The sequence below is a fragment of the Peromyscus eremicus genome, chromosome 8a, assembly GCF_949786415.1.
Source record: "Peromyscus eremicus chromosome 8a, PerEre_H2_v1, whole genome shotgun sequence".
Taxonomy (NCBI): domain Eukaryota; kingdom Metazoa; phylum Chordata; class Mammalia; order Rodentia; family Cricetidae; genus Peromyscus; species Peromyscus eremicus.
Genome location: NC_081423.1, coordinates 91917294 through 91929761, shown reverse-complemented (window position 1 = coordinate 91929761; position 12468 = coordinate 91917294). Strand labels below are relative to the sequence as shown.

Sequence of the window (12468 nt, the reverse complement as noted above, 5' to 3'; positions counted from 1 at the left end):
GTTTCCTTCATCTGTTTTTCCCCCCTTGGCTTTAAGGGATTTATTGATTTCCTCCAATTTTTCAAGATGTACTCATCACTTTGGAACCATAAGCTAAAATCAACTCCCTTTTCCTTAAATTGACTTTGGTCATGGTGTTTTATCACAGCAACAGAAAAGTAACTAATGTAGCTTCTCATAGGTATTGCTTATAGGAATTTACTTATAGTAGTAATCTTTTTCTTGAAATTCCAGGAAGAGAAATATTGGCTTTTCCAGATGAAGAAAATATGACAGAACTAATTTCAAACCATTACAAAGATGTAGTGAGGGTCATATTCACCAACACTTACTCCTATCATTTGAAATTCCATAAAGGACTAAGGATTCCAACCATGGAAGAGCATAAGGACCACACAGGTAACTATGAAGCTCCCAAACTGGATGGCTTTCCATTCCTCCAATGTTATAGGAGTATGTAGGGATATGTCCTGGCTAGTTTTGTTGTTAACTGGACAACTTGGGAAAAGGGAACTCAACTGGAGAATTGCTTCCCTTGGATTGGCCTGTGGGCATGTCTGTATCACATTTTCTTAACTGCTAATTGATGTAGGAGCATCTTGTCCACTGTTGATGATACCATCCCTAGGGAGGTGAACCTAGTTTATAGATAAATGTAACTGAACAAGCAAAGGGAAACAAGCTAGTAAGCAGCATTTCTCAGTGATCTCTGCTTCATGATCCTGCCTTGGCTTCCCTTAATGATATACTATAACCTATAAGCTAAAATAAATCCCTTAATTCCCTAGTTACTTTTGGTAAGCTTTATTGGTTATATCACAGCAAGAGAAAGTAAACTTGAACAGGATATTAATTAATGCAAATTAATAAGTTTCAACAACAAGGAACTGAGAAGATAGCTTAGTTAGTAACATACTTGCTGTGCAAGTGTGAGGATGGTAGTTTGATGCCTAGAACACATGTAAAACTCATGGCGTGGTGGTACATGCTTGTGATTGTAGTGCTAGAGAAGCAGTCAGAGATGGCTCCCCAGAAAGCCAGGCTACCCCAATTAGTGAGTCCAAGGTCCTAGTGAGAGACCCTGTCTCAAAAGACATGGCGGATTGCTCCTGGGAACAACACTCAGGGCTGACCTCTGACCGTCACACACATATGCACACATGAGCATACATATTAACTCATTCGTCCTACCTCCCACTATAACAAAGGTAAAGTCAATTTCTAGAAGTAAATAAAATTAGACAAACAAGAAATGTTGCCCACACATACACACACAAGAGTGCACATATATTCATCCTAAACTAAAATCACATGAAAAAGAAAATCACAGCAGCCAGTAGTGAAAGTGATTACTAAACATCAGTGTGTTGTGTTTATGTTTCCTGATGACATATGGGTCTAACTGTTTTTTTCCAACAAGAAGCTTGAGCTTCAATGGCAAATTTAGGATAAATCAGATGGTGTCAAGCTTGCCTCAGTTGGAGCTATGTCATCAGGCTGAAACTTTCAGAAAGATGTATCCTTCAAACCAAATGTAATGACTTCGATCTGTAATCCCAGCACTCGAGATGAGAGGATGAATGTAATGTCAAGGCCAGCCTGGGATACCCACCACGTTTTAGGCCAGCTTAGGTAACAGAATGAGACCCTTTCTTCAAAACTAAAAGCAAAAACAAACAACAGCAACAAAAGATGTGCCTTTCATCAATGGGAAGAGTGGAGGAGGAATCATCTTGTAGCAGAAAAAAATAATGGAACAAGGAAACTTCTTTCTTTTGGGTTCTAGGCAATATTATGTCTTTTAAAAGACTTCAACTTCAAACTTTCAAGTAGAAATAACAGTCACGTGAAAAATAGGAGTGCATCAGTTACATAAATTGAAGGCATTATCAAACTTGTCTGGAATGTTCTCATACCAACCCAGAACACAAAGATGTATTTCTGAGTAGGAAGTCTCAGTTCACAATTACTAAAAAGTTGCTATATGCAAGAGTTCATAGGAAAAAAAGCATTTGATAGTCAGACATACAGAAAATAAACGATGAAGCTGGGCGGTGGTGGCGCACGCCTTTAATCCCAGCACTCGGGAGGCAGAGCCAGGCGGATCTCTGTGAGTTTGAGGCCAGCCTGGGCTACCAAGTGAGTCCCAGGAAAGGCGCAAAGCTACACAGAGAAACCCTGTCTCGAAAAACCAAAAAAAAAAAAAAAAAAAAAAAAAAGAAAATCAACGATGAAACATAAGACTGCAAAAACAACTGTGACTCATAAAAAGAAAAACAGTGTACCACTAGGAAACTCCAGAGGCACTGTTAACAAATGCTTATCAAAGAAAAAATTGAAATATGTTCAATAATTGTAATTATATTATTGTAATATGAAGAGGAAAGAATCTCTAAATAAGAAGAGAAAACCTTTTATGAAATGCTTTAAAAAGGACCACAATAATTCTATTAATGAAAAGGAATCTTATTTTTACATCAGATCAAACGGACCAAAAATATGATTCTGAAAATACAAAAGACATTATTAGCTTGTAAAACTATGTGGTAAGATTTGCATAATTTTTAAACTACTTAGTAAGTATTGCTTAGGAATATAGACATCTTTTTAGAAATCTATAAATGGCCATAAAGTTTAGGGAAGTCGTTGTCATAGGATGATGATAGATTTTATTGGTAGAATAAGACCACAGAAGAAATGGGGAATTTTGCCTTTCTAGTCTTCACTTCTTCTTTGTTTATTTATTTATTTTCTATTCTTCTCTCATATATTACATCCCCCTCCTTCCTCTCCTCACAGTTCCTCTTCCCAACTCCCCTCTCCCACAGATCCACTCCTTCTCTGTTTCCCTTCAGAAAAGGGCAGACCTCCCAGGGATATCAACCAAACATGACATAACCAATTACAAAAAGATTAGGCACATACCCTCATATCAAGGCTGGACAAGGCAACCCAGTAGGAGTAAAAGGGTTCTTAAAGCAGACAAAAGAGTCAGAGACACCCTTATGCCCACTGTTAGCAGTCCCACAAAAACACCAAGCTGTACCATAACATACAGAGGACTTAGCTCAGACCCACACAGGCTCCCTGATTGCCACTTCAGTCTGTGAGTCCCTACGAGCCCTGGTTAGCTGATTCTGTGGGCTGTATTCTTCTGGTTAGATCTTACTTCTTAATGTGTGTGGGTTAATGTACAGATATTTCTTCTGCTTGTATTTATGCCATTTTAAAGTCTACATATGCCCTTATCACTTAAAGTTAATATAGTGTAGAACAAATTTTCCAATTTAATGATGGCTTATCTTTAATAAACTGTAGATAAAATTTCAGTAGAGGAGTAATTTTGACTTTTCATTTTCAAAATAACTTTTCTTCAAAAGACTACCTAATTATTATCTTATTATGAACTCCATTTGCCCATTATTTTATTATATCCAATTATCTCACTAGAAAATACTTGATTGCAGTGGGGTCTTGGTCTTATTTTAGACTACAGAACTACCTTTTGATAATCTTAAAAGTTATTTTAAATCACTAATACAAAGGTTGGGAGTATAACTTACTGGTATAATGCTTGCCTACCAAGTATAAGGTTATAAATTGAATTCCCCCCACACCAAACTTCCTAATAATAATAATAACAATAAATACAAAAGCAGCAAGAAAAAGCTCAAAAATATGAACAATAGAGAAACAAAAGAAAATATGAAAAAGGTATTGACTTAGAAAATATAGAAACAAAGAACACTTTCTAGGGTAATGGCTTTGTATCCTCACTTCAACAATTATTAGTAATTATAAATCTGAGATTTTATGGATTTCAAGGCAACAAATGTGTTTTTGGTATGGGAGGAGATTGTAAAATTCTCTGCTTGCAATAATTAGACTCACACCCCATACTCACATTCTTTTCTTTGTTCTCAAAGCTCATTGTTCTGCATATGAAGATAATATTTTTTGTGACGTTTCATACTTCTGGACAGATGGGTTTGTGGCTCTTCAGGCTGCCATTAATTCAGCCATCATAGAAGTGAGTGCAAAATGTGGGATGAAACACAATTCTGTTCAGTTCTGTGACTGTGTCAGTAGATAGCTGTGTTCTTTCACTCTCTCACTTATTCAGTTACTTGTTCACTCGAATTCATTCATCTACTCGCTTTCCCCGACTGAAGTTCACCAAGGCTGCTGCATTTCCAGTTGTAGTAGAACAATGTAGATAGTAACATCAACAGAATAAGATTTTCTTTTCTCCAGGGAATCAGTACTCTAAGGAAGTCGGATGTGTAATCACATAATTAGAACAGGAAACTTGTACTGTCATGGAATTATAAACAGTGCTCTTATCTATAAAGAAACACACAGTTCCCAGCCTTGATGGAAGAATTCTTATTAAAATGATCTTCTGAATGATCATTTTAATCAATAATGATTAAATTAATGATTTAAATGAGTCACTGAATGATCAGGTGGGAATCATGTCTACCTTATACAATAGAAAAAAAATTCCAAGAAAAATGAACAGCCATTAGTTATCATGAAGCTGATAAGATTCTAAGTAGTGTAGGGAGACCAGGATGAAAGATATGACTCAAGAACCTAAATAGCCACAGAACATGTGAGAAGAAACTCAGGCTAGCATCAGATCCAGTTATACATTCAGGGGAAGCAGGATGTTCTCTGTGTACCATGGTTATGCCTGTTCTCTTCACTGATATCTTTGTTTAGATCACAACAAATCACTCAGTGATGGAAGAGATGATGTCAGTAACCGGAAAACACATGAAGATAGAGCCTTTCATTGCCCAAGGAGGAATAACGACTGATTCTTTCCTTTTTTTATATATTATTTGTTTTTCCCCACTCACCTACTATATCTCAGCTGGTGTTACAAGAGAAAGGAAAAAGATGAAGGGCTTGATGACAGTGATGGGTCTTCAAGATTCTGCATTCTGGTAAGTTGATGGAAGGGCTCGGAAAGTGAGTCTCTAGGGAGAAAACATCATTGACAAAGGGAATGTATTTCAGCTGGCAGAGCGCTTGCCTTGCATTTATAAAGCCTTGACTTTGATCCACAGCACTATATTTACTGGGTGTGGTGGTACATATCTATAATCTCAGCTTGTGGGAGGGAGATGTAGAAGAAACAGAAGTTCAAGATCATCATTGGCCATATATGGAGTTCAAGGTCAACCTTGGGTACATGACACTGTTTCAAACAAAACAACGATCCTTCCAAACTCTCCATCATTATTAAAACGTAAATCTTTCTTGCTTCCATTTCCTGTGAATTACGTGGGCTCTCCCTGGTGTAATACTGCACTGAAAAAGGATGAACTTCGCCATACTTAACTCTGAATTGAGCAATGAATTACATATTTGCCATTGAATGATATTTCAGATATTGTGCAGCCAATGTCTCTTGCTTTAAAATACATGAGAACTTAGAACTTCTAATGTTCAATAAAATGCTTGCTTTCGAGCTGTTTGTTGTTGTTGGATCAACAAGCAATTCGTTTGATCCCTTAAATGGGGTGTTACGCTAAAAGCATAATGAAAAAAAACACTGTGGAGCTGAATATATTAAATGTTATGCTCCTCAAGCAGCAGCTTTAGCCAAGAGAAACAGAGGAGCAAGAAAATAGTATCAGTGTTTACCTACGTCTCACTTGCCCCTCACCAGTTGTTATCATAGGAAAACTGCATAAATCAGTGAGCCTCAATTTCTGCCTCTGCAAGAGTGGGGGATATATCCAACCATACCATCCTTGGATGGTTGTTGACATGATTAAGTATGCTCATTATTTTTAAAAATATATATTTTCTTATTTTATGTGCATGGGTGTTTTGCCTGCCTCCACACATTTCTGTGCATGGCATGTGTACCTGGTGCCTGCATGTCCAATGCTAGATTACAGATATTTGTGAGTCACTATGTGGATGTGGGAATCAAAACTGGGTCATCTACAAGAGCAGTCGGTGCTCTTAACCACTGAGCCATATTTCTGGCCCCTAGGCCCTTTCTTATAAAACCCTAGCCTACACTTTGAAAAGTATTTGGTGATCAGTAGATGCTAAATATTAACATGTGTTTTGGCAGTTAGAGTTATGACCTCTGTATGAAATAGCATAAAACTTCAAGTTGAAAGCCCAAGTTTCTGCTCTTTAATTATCATAAAGTGATATAGTGTCCCTTGGTCGTGGGATATATCAGAATCATGCCATGGCAAAAGCATTATTTAATTCATACTTTTTAAAAATAATAGTCTTTATTTCTTGAGCAGAAAGTAGAGGCAGCTCACTTCTTCCTGTAGACTTTCCCTTGTTAGTCATGTGCATAAATGTTATATATTTACCATAATTAATAAAACAGCAGTTGTTAGTTAATAAAGAGCATATTTAAACTGGGGCTCACTCTGTGTTGCTCAGTGAAATGATTGTCAACAAATGGGTACTGTCTTATGTCTAGAGTCCCAGTATCATGGATTATAGCTTTACTCTCCCAAAACTGTTCTGTGTTCCATTTGTTCAACTTTAGTGTCTCTCTCTCTGTACTCCTAGAAATTACTGGCTATTTTAAGCTCTATAGTTAGCTTATTTTCAAGTTGGGATCTATATTTACAATGGTTTTTGTTTTATTTTTGGGGTTTTTTTTTAGAATGATCAGGAAAATGGTAGGTAGTTGAGATAAAGATATAACTTAAGATTTATATTCTTGGCCTGACAAAATTAATTTATATTGCATGAATAGGAATTGCATGTGTAATCAGGGAGCAGGAAGCATTCATCTTATCAAACTCCTACAAGTTAATATCCATCTGTCTCTGAGATCAGAGGAAGTAAATGAATCATATCTTTTTTTGTAGGATTCTGTTTTGTTAAATTGGGAGAAATAATAACAGCTACTGGAGCTGTAGACATAAGACAGTACCCATTTGTTGACAATCATTTCCACTGTGCAATACAGAGTGAGCCCTCATTTAAATATGCTCTCATTTATTAGTGAACCCTAGTATAAATATGTTAGTTAAATAATAACTAACAACTATGGGCATAACATAAGCTGTAAATCAGTAAATAATAATATAGATAAAGTAGGAAATGCTATAGGAATTATCTATCAAAAATAATAAAACTGGTTAATTTCTTATGACTATAATAATACATTCACACAGTATTTTTTACTGGTCACTAAGCTTCATGTGTTAGTGTATGTGTGTGTTCTTGTGTGTGCACACATATGTGTGCATGTATGGTGGCCAGAGGTCAACTTATAGTGAGGTTCCTCAGTTATTGTCCATCTGACTGAGTCTTTTATTGGCCTGAGATTCTTTGATTAGATTTGATTGGCTAACTAGAGCTCTATCCGTGATCCATTGGCATCTACCTGTCTCTTTTCCCCCAGTTCTAGGATTACGAGCATTCACCACTGTGCACAGTTGTTTATTTTTGTTGTTGTTTGTTTTGTTTTGATTTGTTTTGTTTTGTAGGTTCTGGGAATCAAACTCAAGTCTTCATGCTTGCATTGCCCAGCACTTTACTTACCAAGCTGGCTCCCTGTATACCTCATTGGCATTTACTATAAACACTTTAAGACTGTAATTTGACAGAAAGTATTAATGAAGAAAAGGAAAATGACAAAGGAAAGACATTATAGTGCTATAATAATAATAATAATAATAATAATAATAATAATATGAACCCTCATCTCATGCTATCTCAAACAATATCTGACTGATGTCAAAGTGTATAGAACAGTTAGTGTTCCTATAAGGAGAAAAAGGAACTTTATTGTAAGCACATTAGGGAGAAGAGGGAAGTATAGAATTAGGCATTCTTGCTTCCATAATAAAGCCATGAAAAAAAAAAGTTAGATCAGAGTAACTTTACATGGAATAAAGAGACTTTAACTTAGTTATATTAAAGGATTGAAATTCAGCAAGATACATGTATATTCACACCTGAAAGATGAAAAAGACTGTCAATATTCAGGAGATTCATCTTGAATCTTTGTATTAATTCTATGTAAGGTTATTTACATCCCCAAATTACTCTATTCTTCTTATATATTCTAGAGAAGATTCTATGAAGTCTGTTGAGTGAGTACGGGGCTGGAAGAAGGGTAGTATAAGTAGCCAGAGTAGGGACTCTTTTCCATCTAACTATGAAACACTAATAGAATTTTGTTTTTATATAAGGCTGTCCTGGGGTTTGCTCTATGGTGTCATTGTCCTCATTGTGGCCCTTCTCTTGGCATTTATTGTAAAGTTGGTTCAATTTGTCATTTTGACTGGATTCATGACGATCTTCAGCCTCTTTTTCTTCTATGGCTTATCTTTGGTGAGTTGGTGAATAAAATCTTTCTGTGTCTAGTTTTCAGTCTAAGAAGCAAAGTTGGAACCAATTAGGCAATTTCTGTGTATCCCTATTTTTTATTTGCATGAGACAATCTGTAGATAAATAATATTGATCTATAGTTCTTGATAGTTCTAATTTTCTGTAAAATTTGTAGAGAAAACTAATTCTATATAAGAAATCATTTGTTTTGTTATAGTAATAATTTTCAGATAAACATACATCAACTGGGTCTTCTCTTGTTATAGATCTCTTTGTCTTTCTTAATGAGTGTCTTACTAAGGAAGTCTTTCCTCACCGACTTTGTGGTGTTCTTTCTCACTGTCTTCTCCGGAAGTCTGGGATTCACAGCATTGTACAGATACCTTCCTGTGTCCCTGGAGTGGGTTCTAAGTTTGCTCAGCCCCTTTGCCTTTATGCTTGGAATGGCCCAGGTGAGTGGGAAGCCAGCCAGCTTATTAATGATATTTCTGAAATATCTTTCCTCCCTGGAACTCTATAGTATATAGTCATTTCTACACGTAGCCTTTTGAGCACTGTAGTTCAATGGAATGTACTTGTGAGATTTCAGAGAAGAACCCTAAAAGCCAGAAGTCATTTTCTTCTGGAAAATAAGTTCTTTTATATGTCAAAAAAGACAAATGGATTCATAGTTCTTTAATGTAGTGTAAATGTTTTGTCACTTTCCAAAGTTTATGTTATAAATTGAGTTTGAACTGATGTACCCCAGTTAGCCATCTTATTTAATTTTAAAAGGATATGTGGTTTAATTCTGAGGCAATAACACAAAGCAAAATAAAATGAAAATGATGCTCAACCATTGACTGGTAAATCCCTTTTTGATCCTCAAGTATTTTTTTATTCTCCTTTTCTACTTAGTTCTTAAGCTGAACAGACCAACTCTTTCCCTCAGATATGGAATTATTTAATCTCCATTATGATGTGATGATAAGAATTACTGTAACTATATAATATATATGACATGTAATGCTGATTCTCTTGAAAATTATGGATCAGTCCATTTTTTTTGGGGGGGGGTTTCGAGACAGGATTTCTCTGTGTAGCTTTGCGCCTTTCCTGGGACTCACTTGGTAGCCCAGGCTGGCCTCGAACTCACAGAAATCCGCCTGCCTCTGCCTCCCGAGTGCTGGGATTAAAGGCGTGCGCCACCACCACCTGGCCCATTTTTTTCTTTTATTAAAAATTTATTTTTATTTTTTTCTCTCTCCCCCTCTGTGTGTGTGTGTGTGTGTGTGTGTGTGTGTGTGTGTGTGTGTGTGTGTGTGTATACACATGCTCAACTGTGTGCAGGTATCTGAAGAGGTCAGAAGAGGGTATCAGATATTCTGGAGCTAAAGTTACAGGTGGTTGTGAGCCACTCAGTGTGGGTGCTGGAAACAGAACATGAATCCTCTGCAAGAGCATCAAGTGCTCTTGACCCCTCAGGCAACTATCCAACCCCTTCCGTCAGTTTTCCTACGGTCTTTGTTTAAACATGAAATGCGTTATTAATTTTTTACTGTCAGGCAGCATCTCCCAGAAAGTCTTTTCTTGTCCCTTTTTCCAATTAGCAAGCCCTTATGTGACTATCACACTTTTGCTAAGTTCTCTTTCTACTTAATGTGTGTCTCATTTGGAACATACATTCACTGTACTAAACACGATTGGTAAGTTGCATTATAGTTTTTACATATCTTTGTTTTCCAGTCAAAATCTGTAGTCTTGGCAGTCAAGTGATTTAACTTTGTCTTTCAGGGACCTAGTAAAAGATAACAGTTACAGTCCATGAAATAGCTAAGCTATTTCTAAAAGGTGATTATTTGCCTTTGACTTACTGGGTTATTTTTAATTTCCAGCTCTTACACATGGATTATGATGTGAATTCTAATGCAAACCCATCAGGCAACTCAAATCTAATCATTGCCACAATTTTCATGTTGTTCTTCGATAGTGTCTTGTACCTGATATTGACATTTTACTTTGAAAAGGTTTTACCAAGTAAGTAGTTCCATGATAAGACTTAATAGAATGTTTGTAATCTCATTTATCAATCATATTTTATATACAATTAACTAATTATTTGATAAAAATTTTGATTAATTAGTTAATAATGAATTAAAATGTGAGATTTTAAAAATATGTCTTTCAAATGCATCACCCACATCTCCAGAACATGTCCACTTACAGGAAGACAATGAGCAGAGTCACTCGGGAAGAACTGGCTCTTTCATCTCTCTTGCAATTTATCAGCTCAAAACTGAAATCAGAAGTTTGTGATTGTGGAATATGTAGTATTTTAGATGAGTGTGCAGTCCATTTCTCTTTATTTGTCTCTGACTACTTCCTACAATTTAGGGCTTTTTATTCCTAAATGTTTGTAGTTGCTGAAAGATCTGTGTCTCTACACTCCGTATATCTGAGCTATGTCATGAGCTTTATCATTCAACTGATAAATGAACACATATTTACTACCTATAATATGAAACATATTATGTTTTGAAACATAGCTACATTGTGATTGACTCCGTTGAGCTAATCAACATGTGTATGTGTATTACCTCACATACTTGTTTTTGTGGTAACCTACTACATGAGATTTTCAAGAGTACGATACACTGTTACTGACTGTAGTGCCATGTTCTGAGGTCCCTTGAACTCACTTCTCCCTTTTTGCTGAAACTGTATGGGTTTTTGTCAAAAATCTCCCAAGTCTTACCCTGCCATTTGGCCCCTGGGACCACCATTCTGCTCTGTATTTATGAACTCAACTCTTTATTCCCAAATATGTCAAATCAAGTGACACTTTCCTTACTGTGTTTACTTTCCTTCATTTAACAATAGTTTAGTTCACCCATGTCATTATAGGTGGTTTAAAGTAAGAGCAACTCTGCTCAAGCTAAGCCATGCTTACTTAAATGGTTGCGAGTGGAACCAGGGCACCTGTATTTTCAAGGTCGGACAGGGATAATAACATGCAGCCATCCTACAATAATATATAGTCACATCTGAAGGACATTTATAATTGTATTTCCCTTCAATTTATTAATCCATATAAGCTTCTCAAAGGCTATGATTTTGGTCTTATTGGCTGACTGAGCTCAAACACCCCGAGAGGACTTGGTACATCCTGGGACTCAGTAAATACCTGTAAAAGGTCCTTCCTTTGCTCCTCTCTAGTATACTTTATCTGCTCGAGAGCACAGACTGTTTTTCCTATGTGCATTTCCTATGCAAGACACCGGGGCCAGTGCTCCATCCCAGAGCAGCCACGGGTAAACACATGAAGAAAAGGTGAATCAGTGAGAGGCAGCAAAAGAGAGATTTTCCTTTTTAGTTAATAGTTGATCTTCCTGATTTTGAGTGAATCATACATACATGGTAATTGTCTCTGGTGACTTTCCCAAAGTTTACTGAAGAATAAGTTATTCAATTTATCAGCTTTGTTAATGTGTGTATACATAGAAGATGAATAGTTTATATATACATAATTCTGCATAATTCTTGGTTATGTTTATGTGTGTAAGTATAGTGTTTATATGATATATATGTATCATATATGCTTATATGTTTTATTTCCAGTACTGATTAAACAAAACTTCTAGTGAAGGAGTAATGCATAGTCTAAATAATACTGATCTAACTTAGACAAATTTCCTTAAGAAATGTTTACAATACTTTTTTTCTATGCTTTAGTGTTAAGTTTTTGCCTTTATTGTTAAATTGCCAAAGTCCTTGTTTGGGAGTCAAATTTTAGTTTTTATTTCTGGTGCACTCATTTCAGGTGGCTCAGAATTACTGTAATTCATTCCAAATCTTATTATAGAAAGATGTTACTATATTTTTTAATCCCTAAAAGTTGCTTATTCTTTGAATCCCCCCCCCCCGCCCCAGCACTTTAGTTGACAAAAACCTATTACATCTCCATTGCCCCATCATGGTAATGGCATCTTAGGCAAATGACTTCTCTACAAATAAGTATAAATTTTAATGTTCTTTCTTTTAGGTTTTGATTTAAACCTTATGCAATATGTGATATAATTCATTTTTTCTCAAGACTCAATTTAAAAATTTTTAAATTTAGTTTGAAATATGTGCTTTTCCAATTTTTACTTACCA

The 12468-nt window shown here is 35.9% G+C and overlaps 1 protein-coding gene across 2 annotated transcripts in view; it reads left to right on the top strand.

Moving 5' to 3' along the window:
• Abca8 (ATP binding cassette subfamily A member 8) overlaps window positions 1-12468 on the top strand; it is a 77389-nt gene that overhangs the window by 17707 nt on the left and 47214 nt on the right. For both annotated transcript variants that reach the window (XM_059272040.1, XM_059272041.1), the window contains 6 exons: window positions 235-399; window positions 3927-4030; window positions 4726-4952; window positions 8196-8337; window positions 8601-8786; window positions 10209-10350. In XM_059272040.1, coding sequence (XP_059128023.1) covers window positions 235-399; window positions 3927-4030; window positions 4726-4952; window positions 8196-8337; window positions 8601-8786; window positions 10209-10350 — 966 coding nt within the window. The remainder of the gene's footprint in view (window positions 1-234; window positions 400-3926; window positions 4031-4725; window positions 4953-8195; window positions 8338-8600; window positions 8787-10208; window positions 10351-12468) is intronic.